The following is a 16,281-nucleotide window of genomic DNA, read 5'->3' as shown; positions in this document are numbered from 1 at the left end:
AAAAATAACTCTTGAAAAATACTTCAGAGAGAGGATGGTTCTGGCCTGTTCATGGAAAATCTTTAATACTGAACAGCACGGACAAGCACATTTGGGGTTTCTAGCCAGCAGCGCGGTCAGGCCGCGGCTGCCCACAGCAGCGGCCTGTGGAGCCAGCGCGGGCAGAGCGCGGCGGGCCCAGGGCAGCGGCGCCGCAGCAGCCCGCACTGGCTCTCATGGCAGCTGCCATGAGGGCTGGCACCCCACCTTTGTCAGAGCGCGCCCCGTCCCTCGCACTGATTCTGTTCGTGCGCTTGCAAGCAAATCACGATTTTAATTACAAAAAAATCACGATTTTAATCCCGGTTTACAAAATCACGATTGTAATCCCAGCGGAAAAGCCCCTCGAATACAGCCTCTGACCGAGGCAGCGGGAGAAGGAGGAGGAGGAGGAGGACGAGCGCTGCCTTTCCCGCCCCTTCGGGGCTCCCCCCGCGGGCCGGAGCCCGGCCGAGCGGGGCCGAGGCGGACAAAGGCGGCGGGAGGCGGGGAAGCGTGAGGGGCCGCGCCGCGACGGGGCGGCCCCGCCGCCACCACCCACGGCGCCGCCGGGCCGGCCCGGGGGCGGCCCCGGCGCGGCGGGGGGCAGCGGGCCCGGCCCGGCCCCGACGGCGCCGCCCGCCACCGCCACCCTTCCCACCCCACCCCGGCCCGGCCCGGCCCGGCCCGGCCCGCCGCCTCCCCGGCCCGCCTCCGCGCTGCGACGGGGCGGTCGGCGGCTCCGCGCCCGCCGCCGGCATGGAGGCAGCGGGGCGCCCCGCCTGGGGGGTGCTGCTCCCCCCTTTCCTCCTCCTCCTCCTCCTCCTCCTGGCAGGTCAGCGGGGCCGAGCGGGTGCGTGGGGCAGGGGGGAGGCGCGAAGCCGCAGGCAGCGGGTGCGAGCGGGGCCGGGAGGACGGCGAGGGCCGGGACCGGCGGCGGCCCCCGCGCTGCCCCCCGCGGGCGGCGGGGCCCGGCGGTTTAAGGCAGACGGAGGGGCTTCTCCGTGTTGTCGGTGGGTGAGCGGGCAGCCGGAGCTGGAAGAGGGTCTCCGGGATGTCCCGGCTGACCTCCCTCGGGCAGGGTGTGCGGCGTGAAGGTCACTCGCGGGCTGCAGGAGGTTTCACCCGCGCCCCTCGGGAGGGACCCCCGGAGGTGCCCTGGCCCCGAGGCCCGGGGCAGGGCGAGGGCCCCGCTCGGTACCGGCGGGTTTGGTGGGTAAGTGGGAGTGGGAGCCACGCTCGGTGCCAGTGGAGCAGGTAGCTGTGCTTGCCGGGCCCGTTGGGGGCAGAAGGGGAGACACGAGCGCTCCTGCCAAAAACGGGTAACGGTGCAAAAGCCCGAAGCTGCTGGCGTGGGGAGTCCTGCAAGGGTGACAGGGCAAAAGCCTTGGCATGGGGAGTCCCAGACGTGGGCACGGTCGTCGCCCCCCGTTGCTGCACCTTCACAGCCGGGCCCATGCCAGTCACTGGCGTCCCCTCTCTGTCTGGAGATCGCCATTGGGGAGGCTTGTCTGTAGACTGGTGGGTCAGGTGTTCTGCTTTTTTGTGCGTGTGTTTCATTAATACAGGGGTTATTGCACAGGTTTAGGACTCAGTGGCATGAGCTGACCCATGTGCTGCCCTGCACAGCCCTCTCCGGCCCTCACCCTCGCTTGGTGCTTGTGTTCAAGCAGAGACCAAGCACGGGCAGGTTCAGAGAGCTGACCTAAAATCTAATGAGCAAGATTAAGGTTTTAGGATGGAAGCAGCATGATCCTCTCACTACACAGTCAATGTGTGAAGGAGCCTAGGTGTGAGGTGGGAACTTGCAGCCAGAGGTGCGGTGGGAATGGGAACCCAGCAGCAGCTGAGATGAGGGTAGGGTCACCCGGATCCTGGCACGCCAGAAGTTGGGCAGTAACAGGAACAGGAGAGTGGGAACCCCTTAGCATGATCTGCTGCCTGGGGAACAGGAGCTGCAGAGTATTGGGAATGCAGAAGCATAGTTTGCTATCTTTGTTTTCAGGTCTCCGCTGTGGCAGCATGTGTGTGACCAAAGAGGTCACCAAGGGCAATGCTGTGTGGGGTAGGGAGTCCATTTGGATTCATCCAGGCTGCAGCTGATGTCCTGGCAATGGGAAAGGAGAGCCGGGATGAGATTCAGGAAGCATGGGATCCCCAAGGATGTTTTTACGGTGCAGTGGCAGTACCCGGAAACTGTACACTGTTATTTACTTGGGGGGACCTGACTTAGGGCTTTGAAAACACTGAGTCACGACAGCACAAGAGGTCAATACCTTTAAAATAGCTTCTCACAGCAATAAAAGGATAGGTATTCTTCCGTGCTTCTTAACTGTGAATAGCTCTCTTACTGTTGTTTCACTATTTGCGTTGTTCCTCAGTCCAGCAGACCATTGGTGCTGGAAACGTTTGTGGCCCCAGCTGGGCAGGGCCGTCTTTGGCAGCGGGGAAGAGGGCACCACTGGTCCCGTGCTGGGCACCGCCATGCCACGCTGGCCGCGGCCCTGGAGCTGAAGCAAAGCAAGGGGACCTGCTGCCAGCTGGCAGGGGATGAGGGAGCCCCAGGCAGCTCTAATTTACACCCAGGGCTGGGGCTAGGCAGGGACTGGGGCAGGTAGCCAGTTCCCAGACAGCTTTCTTCTCTCCTGCAGCTCAGCAAGACAGGCAGCCCGGCCTCAGGTTTCCCTCTGGACTCCTTGCTGGAATGGAAAAAGGTGATCCGTGGTGTCTTGATGTTTCAGAATGCTCTTTTTTATTTTAAATGATTAAATACAAGAAGGAACTGATATGGCCAGGTACAAAATACCCATACACAAAGCACCTAACTCTGAACTTTCTACAGAAATGCAAAGTGAGTGGGAATGGGCTGCCATTAGGATTACAGGGTCAGGTCACGCCTCGAGTGAAGTCTTGTGATTGTATAAAGCTGTTAGATTGCATTTTGTTTAAAGCTGTGCTGTACAGCATTTTGTTGTTGCTGCTGTTTGACCGCATGAATGTTATTTTTATTCAGCAGAAGATTGTCTGGCTCAGTGTGATAATGACTGCAAAGCTTACTGCTGTGATGGGACTACACCCTACTGCTGTTCATATTATGCCTACATTGGGAATGTCCTTTCGTAAGTATATTTGCGCTTTAGAAAAAAAACTGATGTGGTGTGTTCATGGACTTGATGTAAACTTGGGTTGTGGGAAACTGTGTTTTGGCAATAAACAGTGGCAGGGTTTGGGGTTTTCTGGGTTTGGTTTGGTTTGGTTTTTTCCTTGCTGGTAACAAACATTGGTATTCCTCTAAAGTCTCATGTTGCGTATATTTTTGAAGCATACCAGAAAGCTTGCTAAAATTGAGGGTTATGTCCTTAGCTTGTGTACGATAATATAATTTGTGGAACTAAGCTTTAGAGGTAGTGAGAACTTTGTTTCAAGCTCTTCAGATGAAAAGGACTGAATAGAAATCTTGTAGTTTTTGTTGAAATTATTTGTTATAATACCTGAGTAAAACCACTCAAATGACTTGGATTTGAGATTCTTTTTGCTTTGAGTACTTTTTTTTTTCTCCTTTTCTTTTTATTGACTTGTTCGTTTTTGTTAAATGGTGTTTTGGCTTTTGGTGGAATTTATTGGATAGATTCTAGGTGAGGGTAATCTGACTCCTTAATACTGTGATATGAATAGCACGTTTCACAGTTCTTAAAAAAACCACACAGCAGGTGAAATGGGGTGGTTATGAATATTTCCTATCTAGAGAAAAATATAAGAGTAAACTTGATTAAAAACATAGGCTCCAATGCATCTTAAACAGATGCTCTGCATCAGTGAGGGAGAAGCTTGCGTGCTAGTGGACCTGAGTAGGCTCTGGGCTTAATTTAAGTGACAGCCCTCAAGTATTACATTCACATGGGAGGACAAACCTAAATAAGACATAAAATGTTGTTCTTCAAGATAGGGCATCTTACCTTCTGTTTTGTCAACACCACCAGTAATTTACTTAACCTTTAGCATGCAGTCTATGACGTATTTTTGGTTTATATTCTTGACTAAAACCAGAAAAGGAAAAAGGTATGTCATATGGACTGCTCAGTGCTTGGGGAGGAGTGAGTGGGAAGGTGGTAGTTGGTTTTTCTAAAAAGACTCCTCTGTTGCAGGTTTTGTTTGAGCCATGGTACCTGGGGAACATGCCAGTGTTCTCTTCAGCATATTTTATAGCACTTTGAAGGAGTAGGCAGAGTGATGGTATTTTAATACAGAATTGATCCACAGTTTTTAAAGCAGATCAGACGCTTCCTGGGCTAAAGTAAATAAAATGATGATAGAACACCAGAATCCTTCATTCCTCTGGAAGAAAAAAAAAAAAAAAAGCATGTACTTAAGATTGATTACTGTTGGAGAATGACAAGCGATTTTTTTTTTTCCCATTCACCTAGGGAATGTCTGCTTTGATTTTTTTTTTTTTTCTTATTCCAAAATTGTTTTTCCATTTACATGCATGGAAGGAAGTGCAGTTTTCTGAATACCTTATTCCAGCTAACATGTGGTTAGGAACGATGGACACAATAGCATAGGTTATCACATTATAAGAAGGAGGCTTCCCATAAAGCAAGTGGATTTCATCTCCCACTTCTACGTGAACATCATTGGCATTTGTCTAGCCTAATGTCAGAGCTGTGCTTTGGGAGGGATGGACCAGGGGATTCATTAGAGTGACTGCTGAAATGTTCAAACCATGCATTCAGCGTCAGGTTGACATCTAGTCTTTTGTATGTTTATTTAACAAATGTAAACAGCTACTGAATTAGAGCTGAGTGCGAGTGGCTCAGACACATTGGAAGAGTTTGGGTGTATCTGGATGGTTTTGAATACTGGAGGGGTTTTACAAGTGCCATTTGCCACAACATGTCTCGAAGGAGACGTTAGATTCTTCTAATTTTTTATGGTTAAGCACTCCAATTCACAGACTCGAAGACCGGTCATTATACTCCTCTGACCTGACATTTTGCATAATTGAGTCATAGATACTTTTTTTTTTTTCCCCTAAAAGCTGTTTAAAGTGTGTCTTCTTTAAACATGTGTAATCTCATTTTGAAAACTTCAGGCAGTAATGAGTTGACCATCTGTCTTGGTAAACTGTTCTATAGTTCATTTACTAACATTGCTAGGAAATTTTGCTGGGAAGGGAAGGTTGAACATCCTACTGTCAGCTCTTAACTTATCTGCAAGTTTGAAATGTGGCCCTAAATAGTCATCATGACAACTCTCAACCTTATTCCTTGCTGGGTGAACTCTGTCAGCCTCACATGTAAGATTTGCTTTGTTTTGCTTTGCCCTGCTCAGGGGTCAATTCTTTGGCCTTCCTTTGAGCTCCCTCTAGTATTTTCACTTCCTTCTTGAAGTGTAGCTAGCAGGGCTGAGCACACGGTTTTGACAGAAGCCTTGCTAGGATTATTTTTTCCTGTATCTTTCTTTTGAGTACCTATTTTGAAGCAGCTATCTGTGATGATCACAGAAGACATAAATGGATTTAGCAATTTGTTCCCTCTCTTAAGTCCTTAAGTCATGGTCTTCAAAGCATGTCTACTGCTTTAAGCCTGCAAACTGTTCTTTGCTAGGGTTACTATCTTGTATTTAGTTGCATTGCAAAAGATGTTACTGTGACTTTAACTATGGTCCACAAGAATAACCTCTTTTCATTATTTGGCACTATATTGGTCTGTTTTTTATGTACAAGCTTTTCCCAGAGAAGTTTAATTTTGCCTCACCCCCAAATGACAAACCGATGAAATTGCATTAGAAGACACAATCCCTGAAATTGGGAAGTGGCCACTAGCAATTTACCTGCTTATGTCTGTTAACAACTGTGTATTGAAACCTTTGAAAGAACCATTTTTAATCCAACAAACTATGTGTCCACATAATGCTGTTCCTTAAATATCCTTCTTTTTCCATGTCACCATTTTTGATCTTACTGTCTGCACCAGACAATGGACTGGATCTGCGAGGGTGCTTTCAGAAGTGCCTTTTTTACTCTCTTAAACATCGTTAGTAGTCCTCAGTGTTGTATTGTCTCCTCTGCGTCTTTAGAGGTTGCCTATGCTTCTTCATTTGTTTACCACTAATTTCTCTGCTCTCTCCATTATTTATAAATCTGCATGTTTTTCTGAAGTTTCTGTTATTTATCTTCTCTGGGATGGGTATTTTCACAATCATTACTCTCTCTTTCAGTTTTGGAAAAGCCTTTTTGGCGTGCAATAGGTTCTTTTTAAACAATTCTCTGTTTGGTTTCACCCTCTCACTCTTATCTTTCTAGACCGGTATGCCAGCAATTGTGCAAACAGACTATAAACACCAGGCAATAATGTATATACTGATTTTAAAACAGTGTGACTAGACCATGATCACTGATACTTAAGTTGCTTGTAGCTTTTAGGTGATTAATTAACTCTCTTCACTCATTAAAATGAGATTCAACATTGAGATATTCCATGTAGGGTTTTAGAATTTTCTGTTTTAAGAAATTGTCATCTTTTTAGGACACCAGGGAATTTTTTTTCTTTAGTCAGATGAGGTTTTCAGCAAACATCCTCCAGGCTGTGTGCATCTGTGATTAGCCTGTTTTTCTTTGCCCACATGAAGAACAGATGCAGAGTTACCGGCTCACTCTAGTATCAGGATTTCAGGAACTGTAAGAGATATTCCAGTAACTCCATCTTTAGTTGGACTACAGGTATAATCTGTAACCATTCAAGGTCTGTGACTGAGTGATCTGTAATCCCATGAGCAACTCTAATGTAAAATAACACATCCTTCCATCCCCACCCCCCCACGATAGCCTTTCAGAGCCAGTTGTTACAGCATTAATGTTCCATATATTTCCCTTCCTACTAGTTTTCAATAGCTACAGCCTGTCGTTATTTCCTCTGATGCATATGCATTTCCTCCTGTTTATTTGCTCAGCATCTAGTGCTTAATAATTAGCCCTTCTAAAAATTTTTTTTTCTTGGACAAATTACAGATTTATGTTTGGACTTGTGCAACGTAAGAGCTGTATCTGTGGGATGAAGGAGAAGGTGCAGGGATGCTTGAGTGCTCAGACTCTTCTTCCTGCCCACCTTTTCACTCCCCACCACAAGAAAGCTTGGAGGCACCCTTCCCAGTCTTCAGCATCATCCTAGCCCTTTGACTCAAGAAACTCAAACTGCCTTCTTCCTCAAAAGCTAGTTTCTAAGCTATCGAATCATTTGTGACTGACCTTTTATCAGTTTCCCCGTGCTGCGTCTGCTTCTGCAGCTTGCTACCAGGCTAGGGACTGCGAGGACCGCAGCGTGTTGTCTCCGTGACAGATGCTCCAGGGTTGCCCACAAACGTATCTCCCTAACTAACCAACAGGCAGCATTTTGCCTCCTGTCACTGAGAGGAGTTGGAGACATCTGGTTATTACCTTCAGCTCCAGCCTCAAGCCTCAGAGCTCCTCAGAGGTGGGAGGTACGGAAGGTGTTTCTTCTGCAGAATCCAAATTTGACTGTGTGTTTCTGACAGTACTCTTTGTATTTGCTTCTGAGGGGCCCCAGATTGTCTGGCTCTCGTGCTTATCCTGGTGGCTGTTGGAATTTCTGTGGGCTAATTTCCAGTTTAGTCTTTTCCACCATGTTGTGCCTTGTGTTTAGCATCACACACAGGTGACTTCTGAGCTGCGGGGAGCTCTCTGGGCAGAGATATCTGTAGTTGTGTGCTGTCAGGGATGGTTCTGGATGCTGCCTTTGCTCATTCATGTCGCTTCATGGCCAGCAGCTGTGAGTTGATGTGAAATAATCCCAGATTCTAGGTAAATAATGAAGCAAAGAGGACAAATAGTCCAGCTGTTCTTTCAAATGAATACTGTTGGGCCAGTGGGGTTCAGTGGAAATGAAGGAACTGACACACAGATTTGGCCCACAGTATTTAAGAAAACTCATTGATAAAATATTCAGCCCTGGTGATTGGTCCACATTTTCCTGGGTAAGTCTTTAAGGGTAGGAAGCTGCAATACTGACTTAAGCAGCAGAAGAAAGCTAAGATGCAGTGATGCTACATTACATTGCAAAGTGTACGAAGTTTCTTGGTAAATGTCTTCAGAATGACTTACTCTAAGGTAACTTTTATTTAGAAAGACAAAACAACATGTGATTCCAAGGACTTCAAAAGTAACTGGAGAAAAAAGTAAATAAAAACTTTAGAGAACGGTGATCTCATTACAGGTAGTGGATGGTGATTTGCAAGAGAGTAGGCAGAAATACCAGAGATAATGAGGAAGCAACACAGCCTGTTCAGTGACTGCTGAAGTATCAGGAGTTATTTACATGAACTTAATGTATGTTGGAGGGGGTGAGTTTTTTGAGTGTTTTTTGTTTTGTTTTGTTTTAAGTCTAGAGGTTGCACAATGTGGCCAGGAAGGAAGGAAGGCAGGCAGAGAGAATGGGAGGAAAAGAGGCAGAGAATACATTTAGCATAAAAATCCTGTGCGTGCCTCAGCCTGCAAAACTGAAGAAAAAGCCATGTGTAGTGTATCTTAACTGTGGCATTTGACGTGAAATACTTCATATCCAGTAGTACTTTTGAGAAAAGCAGCTGACCTCAGAGAATGCCATTTTTGTTCGTGAAAGGAAGAATGTCCCTTAAGCTGATTGACTTGATATAAGAATATGAGATGGAGGGTGGGTATGGAGGAGGAGTGCACCAAAGGACAGGATTAACATTTTAAGAGTTAGGAATATAGAGACGTAGCCTCTGGAGTTCATAGTGAATTAAAAAAAAAAAAGAAAAACAGGAAGCTTGGCATTCGCTGTACGTTCCAAATAATTAAAATTAGATGCTTTCAGGCATCCCACAGTAAATATGTGAAGCAGCATATGGGTTGGGGATGGTTCTATGTCTGCTACACTTGTACGGTACTCTGCTTAAAATAAAATTGTGTTCCTCTTCACCAACATAATGTTCAAAATTTCCCATGATTGAAGCACTTTGGGACAATATGTAAAACTGCAATTTACCTGGTAGTTGCCATTTCATGCTTCTGGGTCTGTGACTTCTGATACGATGCCAGACATGTGCCAAAAGGCTGGTTCAATAATTATTTTTTACATTTGGCTTGAACTGTGGCTTCTAATCAGGAGAGTCTTTCTGAATGAGCATGTGGAGCAGAGCCTGAGGATGCTTGTGCTGAGTGCTGGGGGCTGGCTATAAACCTGACATCGGTAAGGGCAAGACTGATAATTAGACTAAAACCATTTCCCTTTCATTCTGTCTAAGAGGTGAATAGCAGTTCAGCCTTTAATCCTTGGTCTTCAACATCTGGAGTACCTGTGGAAGCATGCTATTTGTGCTTCAGCCTGGGAAAACCTCTGCAAGAGAGGCATCCAACTCTCTCTGTGCAGGGGGTTGATTAACTGCAGTTTAGAGAAAGATCTAGGACCATGTTTTCATTGTAACATCTACTGGAGAGAGAACTGGTACTCGAAATGTGACCTTTGCAAAGTGTTTGAACTTCCAGTTGTTTTTTGTTCCATGCCTATTGTCCCAGTTCATATCCTTTAGCAGAGAATGTGTGATCAGATTTATGACCAGAGCAGTATCTGCTCTTGACGACGGCTGCAGAGGAAACCCTTGTCAGCACCAGAATTAAAACACGGGGCGCCTCTTCTTTAGCCCTTTGTGTTTTCATTTCTCACCCTGTGTTGTGACAAGCAGCTCAAAGTGGGGAAAAAACTGTTTTACTTGCCAAACAGTGGCTCTCACAAGGTAGCTCCTGCTTCAAGTCTCCCACCTCTTGTTTTTTTGGGTGTTTGACTAACAGTTTTGAAATGTTTGGGACTAATGGGATCAGATTCGTTTGTTTGATCGTTTTTGGAAGTTTAGGGGTTTTATTATAGTAGGTAGCCACTTTAGTGAAAACTGGGTCTTTGTAAACATGTTCAATTGTTCATAAGAAAAAAGGCTAGCACAGTTTTGTGCTAAAACTTGAGTTGTTGACATCCCTGTGGATCATCTGTTTTTCATCATTTGGAAGATTGTTAGAATTTGGCCTGAAAATGGAAGCATTAAGGTATAAATCACTGAAATGCTCTCTGTGGCTTACAGAAAGCTCTAAGGGGGGAGAGAAATAAACATTCATAAGGAATTCAGTGGAATTAGCTTGCTTATACTGCACTGTTTATTTTGAAAAGATTTTTCAGTGAAAAGGAGAGATTATTTTGTGTTTATCACTTGCAGTGGTCTGTTTTGGAAGCCTGTATGATTTTCCCATAAGGTTCGGTCATGTGAAAGATAAATGTTTTCTTAACACTTAGTAAGACTGATGTAAAGGCTGAGCCTGGGGATTATGTTGATCACAAGAGGACTGTCCTTTCTTCATAAGAATTTTACCTTCTGTCTGTTATACCCCCTCATGCACTTTTCCCCTTTTCAAGTGGGGGAGAGGTCCACCTCTGAATTTGATAAGAACCTGTAACTTTGTTCAGTCATCTATACATCCAAAGCTTTTGAGATAATTCAGGTAGTCTGCTAGGCACCAGTTCAGCAAAGTAGTTAAATGCATTTGTAACTTCAAGACAGTGAGTAGATGCAATGGATAGAGTCCTTGTCTTGTTGAAATCAATAAGCTAATTGCTTCAGTGGGGGTTTCATGCACTTGGCTCTAATGGGACAAGTTGTAAGCTGAAGTACCTTGTTGAATCCAAGTGTTAGAAAAAACCATTTTTTTCTTCTTTTTTTTTTTAATCACCATGGTACCTTCCACATTCACTGCCACTTCATTCTCCTTTGCTCCCAGTTCAAGCGCTGCTTAATAAGGTGTATTGCTCCTGGAGTGTCAGGAGATACACAGGACAAATCCCACCTCATCTGACTCATCCACTCCCTGCACATCCAATGCATATGTGCCTCCCCTACCCCCAGCTGGAGAATGTCTGTTTTATTGGCTAATTCTGAGATTTCACTGAGCTCGTGGGATTCTCAGAGGATTAGTCTGTTGCATTTTGTAACTGCTTGCTCTGTAGTAAGTAATATCACACCAACTCAGAGCAGGGTTATTAATGAAGATACTTCTAGGTCAGAAGCTGTGCAAGAGGGCCATTTGATGCTGCACACAGTGTAATTGCAGCCAATCCAAATAAAACCTTAGCACTAATTCAATATTTGAATAATATTGTCCTGGAAAGGTAAACTCTCATTCTAATCTTAATGCGCCTCTTTAAGGGACAGAAACAAAGTTTGATGTATATGAGTGAGCTATTAAAAATTAAAGGAAATGAACTATTAATTCACAGGGCAGCCACAAGTTCCTTCGAAATTTATAACCACAACTAGATAGAAATTCCACAGTTAATATAAACTTTAGAAATTCAGTGAAGTTTTCTCAATGATTTTTCCCTGTTTAAAAAAGAAAAAAAGTTGTGACGTTTACTTTCAGAATCACTTCCGCTATCATAAAAACCATTTTTTTTCCTGTAATGAATTATTTTTGTAAAGTACAAGATTTCTCCTGGGACTTACTCCATACATAAGTATTTAGTATGGGATGGAGAGGCGCTAATACCACAAACCGGGCAGGCATGTTTCATCATTGTGTCTCCCTCTGTTGGCTCATCCACACAGATAAGAGATTTTTACTGCTGTCATTAAATGGAGTTATTCCTTTTGCTCACAAGGGAGGCTTGGTTTACTGCTGAATGTTCCAGCTTCTCTCTCTTTATTGAGGCCCATGGTACAGTTTGGCACAAGCACAAGAGGTACTAAGGACCTACAGCTATTGTCGAAACATCTGTTCATCAGCCAACACGCAGCAAACCTTATTTTTAGGTGCCTTGTGGACTTGCTGTGCTGCAATTGAAGGGTAAAGGGACTGTGCAGACTGTCTCTACTCCAGTCCTTCATACAGTCTGTGGTCAAGATGACCTAATAAAGGTATAATTAGGGTACTGCTGCCCTGTAGCTATTTCCAGCTGCTGAGCAGCCCATAAGGCACCAGTGTTAGTGAACTAGGAATAACATGTAAAATGCAGTCCCAAATATGTGTGTTTATCCTATCACATTAACTGCAGTTTTGGTCTCTGATACTATGTACTGATTATTCCTGTTGTGCCTGTGCATTTGATTTTTTTCCTTCCAACATCAGGGTAAGAGAGGGCCTGGATGTAAGCAGTGCCCCTTCCTTTCCTTCCCTTCTCTCCCCTCACCACTGGTGCTCCCTCCTCATCCCTAGTAAAAGGAACAGGATAGAAATCATCATTTGGGACAGGAGGGAAGCAGTTAGCCTTGGAGAGTGGCATGTCTCCATGGAAGGGGAGGCACCAGCTTCACGAGCAGATGCCTTGCACTTCAGAGGTCAGAGCCCCCCAGGAGCAGTTTGCAACCCTCTGGGAAGGTAACTTAAACTGGAGAGAACAGGATTGCAGCTGCTGCCTATTACCTTCCCTACATGATGCATGTATGTATGTACACGTGTATATATACGTGTGTGCATGTATACACACAATTTTTATCTTATAATGTATTTTCTCCTGGAATTCTACTTTGCCATTTTCCTACACCACTAAAACCATCTAGAGAGCGTCTGGTGTTACAATCCTCTTTGGTATCTGTGTTGTTGAAGCACCACACCGGCGGTGCCTGTCAGCAGCACTTGGCCTTTGGAGTTCAAGGCGCTGTGAGCCTGTGAGACCCCCATGCCAGAAGCGCGCCAGGTTGGCCGGCCTCTGAGACTTCAGCTGCGGAGGTGAACAGGGAGGAGGGAGAAGTGCTGCAGAGCATTTGTTCCTCTGTCGCGGTGCCTCTGCAGTAGATCTGCGAAGAAAAAGAGAAGCATATTCTGATAGTAGACTGAGGAGAATTCAGAAATGGAAGACAAGCAGTGGAGAGACCCCAAATTAATTACTTAGGTATAAGTAGCACTTGTAATATGATGGTGTTTAAACAGTACATGACAGCGGCTCTTCATTCTTTTGTTTGGATCAAATCCTTCAAGTCCCTGAGCTTTTGGACCTCTCCTCATCTGCTGCTTTGGAAATGTAAACCAAGAGGAGAGAAAATAAGCAGCCAGCATAAATTTAACACTTCATTTTTCATTGTCGGGACTAAAGCAACTCTTAAGAGTATTTTGTATAAGACCTTGTTGAAGTATATCTCTTGGAATCTTTGAGATTTTCCTGGAATAGTAACAAGAATTTTGTTAGCTCAATATTTTGTATAAAGAATACAGCTTCTTTGTAAACATCTTTGCTTTCCACTTGTGTAGGCTATTATCTTCTGAGGGTTTCAAAATACTTATGATTGTCAGTTGTTTCAGTCATGCTCACAATATCCTGTCAGGCAAGGCAACAGTGTCTGGGCATTGCCTGTCTGGCATCCGTGTAGAGTGTGCTCCTGCTGGTGGTGAGTTCCTCAGTTCTAAAAGCGGTATAAACTACCACAAATAAAGATTAATTATGTGGGTTATGGACAGAATTTTAATTACTTGGAGCCAAGGTTTGATGTCTGAATATAGACATTGAATATGCCATGGATAAGCATATTCAGATGAAAACCTCCTGGGATGGAGAATGGCCTTGCATGTGAGGAGTCCTTGTGTGCCATGTCTAGCACGAAAGTGCTCAGCTGTGAGTGACAAGCCTCAGTGTTAATTAATCTTAGTAATATTCCCACAAACTTATTTTGCCATGTGCAAACGTTGCATTCTTTTAAGAGGAGTTATTTTTGTCTGACTTTCTGTTTGCTGACATCTCTGCTCTGGGGCATAGCTTCTCCCACACTGCAGCGTGCCAACCACTTGCTATGCTGCGTGGTCCTAGTCCCCAAAGACCTTGGTGCGGCTGTGTCCGATGATAGCTAATATATTTACATGGCTGAAAGCTAATATTGTTTGTTCAGTCCACGGCGGTAACCCTGTGTTTGGCTTGGAAATAGATGGCCTATTTACATAAACTGAAATTATGAAAATGGATGACAGGATCGCCAATCTGCTTACCTCGCATTGCTTTCCTCCAGTGGCTCCTTGCAGGGATAATTTGATACTAAATTCCAGTGGAGAGGGAAAGAATAGAGCTTCAAGGGGATGGGGGATGGATGAAAAGTTATGGCCCTCATTCTCCATTTTCAACAACATTTAAAATTGAAGTAAAGCACAATGCATCTTTGTTCCTGAGCCTTCACGATTGTTGAACGAAACTTAATGATTGAATTAGCATATTTCCAGAAATGTAACAAAATACCAGCTTGACAGTAATATTTTCAAAAGACTTACATGACAGAGGTGCTGTAAACATAGTGACATGTCTGCTGTATGTTTCGAATAATATGCTACATTAAGGTAACGTGCTGAGGAGGGAAGCTATGGTATTTAACGTCTGTATTTGGTAAGCTTACGTTACCGTTGTCTGCTAGCATAATTTCTTTTGCATTAAAATTCCATATCAAGAGAGGAAATTTTTCCTGCTTGCTCCTCACACCCCTTCCCAGGCATCCTTTCTTCTGAAGTAGGTGAGAATGAAATGGCCTCTATGGCGTGGGTGCCTGTGCTAGCAGGGAATGGATTTGATGAAGGAAAGTCTTTTCACATTAGCCACAGAAGTAAGAATTTGTTCTGTTTTGGGCCTGGGCTGATCAGACATTTTGAAGCTGTCGGCAAGCTGATAGGTACAGGGTCTCTCTCCTGTATTCCTCTGCAGTCACAGGCTGAGAGCAGCTGGTTACAAGCTGACCTCCAGGCTGGCGTTTGCACAGCAGACGGTGATCAGTATTGTTTATCCAGCGGGGACAGTCACCTCTGCATGTGAACTGGCCCGTGCACTGCTAGGGAAATAGCTCTGGTTTACGTCACTCCAATTTAGCAAGTTACAAAGCAACTTTGTTTTGGTTTTTGGGCCGTGGATCCTTGTTTAAAGGAGGGAAGGTCTTTTTTTACCTCCTACAAGGGAGGTTTTATTCTGTGTATCTATGAGTAGCTACCCAGAAGGATGCCCCAGTAGCCATCTGAAGAGCCCTGCGATCCCCTCTGAAGGGCTGGGAAGCATTGCTGGGGCATCCCACTTGGGCAGGTGGGCGGTGAGTGGCTGCAGGGAGGCTGTTGTGATTGCCAGCCCAGGACTTCTCCCTGGGCTCTCTTCTGAGTGCCCACTAGACCATCAGATATTTTTAGGAGTCCAGAAGAATAACGCCTATAGCTTATGTCTATGTCATTTGAAATCTGTCAGGTACAGGTACAGTCAGGTACCTTTGAGACAGCATCAGTTAAGTTTCTGTATACTTCTGGCTTATTTTCCTTCCAGAGATTTGTTGTCATCACAGAGGTACTTACAATCCCCAATAACCCTGGGAACTTGCAACAACTAGGTTAGATTCTCATTAAAGGTTGACTCATCTCTTCCGTGAAGAAGTTGCATTACTTGGAAGTTCTTGTTGCTTAAAGTGTGGGGAGGTTGCTCACCAGGGAGGAGGCTTGCTGGCTCACCCAGAAAATCATGGGGACTCTTTCTGAGCAGCTTCTAGCTGCCCGGCCTGCATGGGGAAGAGCAGAGCTGTGTCAAAGATGGAAAACTGCTGCTTGGTACTCTCTTGCTATGCCTTGTTGTATACTGGGGTTTAAAGAATTTTTGATGGCATTTGTGCTCCATAATTGAAGGAAAAGGTCAGACTGTACCTTGGTAGCTAGGTCTTCCCCCGAGTGTGTGTGCTTGGTGGAGGCTTGACCCCCCTGCCTGTCCCAGGTGGATACCTGCATTTTGTCCTCCCTGTCCTGCCCATGGTCTGTCCATGGTGCCGTGCTGCGGGGAGGGCACAGTTGCAGGTGCATTGGTTCAGCCTGGTGCTCAGCCTTTGCCTGGCAAGTAGGGGGTGGCCAGAGGGACCCCCGAGGAGAGGCTGGGACCCCGATGGGGAGGGCGTGGAGGCCTTGTGGGTGGTGAGAATGTGCTCCTGCTGCACAGGTGCCCTCTTGCACCTTCCCAGTGGGGTCCCAAGGCCACCCCATCAGGTTACAACCCTTGCATTGAGGGAAAACGCAGTACCTCTTTTAGCTAATATGAAAGCAATTACTTCTTTGTGAGACTGGTAACTGGAAAGCAAGTTACCAGTTAGCAGCCGTTGTTTAAATCTGATGGAGCTACAACTCAAGTCAGGGCTTGCACTTTGGCTTCGTTATGTGTCAATAATTTAATGTATGTTGCAGTTGCTGATAGAGCTTTGTAATGAGATGCTGTTGTTTTTCCAGGCTGAATACTTGCTGTGCTCACAAAAAGC

General features: G+C 45.4%; 1 protein-coding gene across 4 annotated transcripts in view; it reads left to right on the top strand.

Moving 5' to 3' along the window:
• Positions 1–671: 671 nt before the first annotated feature.
• CYYR1 (cysteine and tyrosine rich 1) overlaps positions 672–16,281 on the top strand; it is a 58,550-nt gene continuing 42,940 nt past the window's right edge. Inside the window, exons 1-3 of one of the 4 annotated variants that reach the window (XM_074813946.1) lie at positions 672–853; positions 2,670–2,732; positions 3,035–3,137. In XM_074813946.1, coding sequence (XP_074670047.1) covers positions 778–853; positions 2,670–2,732; positions 3,035–3,137 — 242 coding nt within the window. In that variant the 5' untranslated portion in view covers positions 672–777. Of the gene's footprint in view, positions 854–2,669; positions 2,733–3,031; positions 3,138–16,281 lie in introns of all 4 variants that reach the window. The other 3 variants (XM_074813938.1, XM_074813958.1, XM_074813949.1) reach the window with 3 other exon arrangements.

Source organism: Strix aluco, chromosome 2 (genome assembly GCF_031877795.1).
Source record: "Strix aluco isolate bStrAlu1 chromosome 2, bStrAlu1.hap1, whole genome shotgun sequence".
NCBI classification, from domain to species: Eukaryota; Metazoa; Chordata; class Aves; order Strigiformes; family Strigidae; genus Strix; species Strix aluco.
This window is presented reverse-complemented; position numbering and strand designations above follow the sequence as displayed.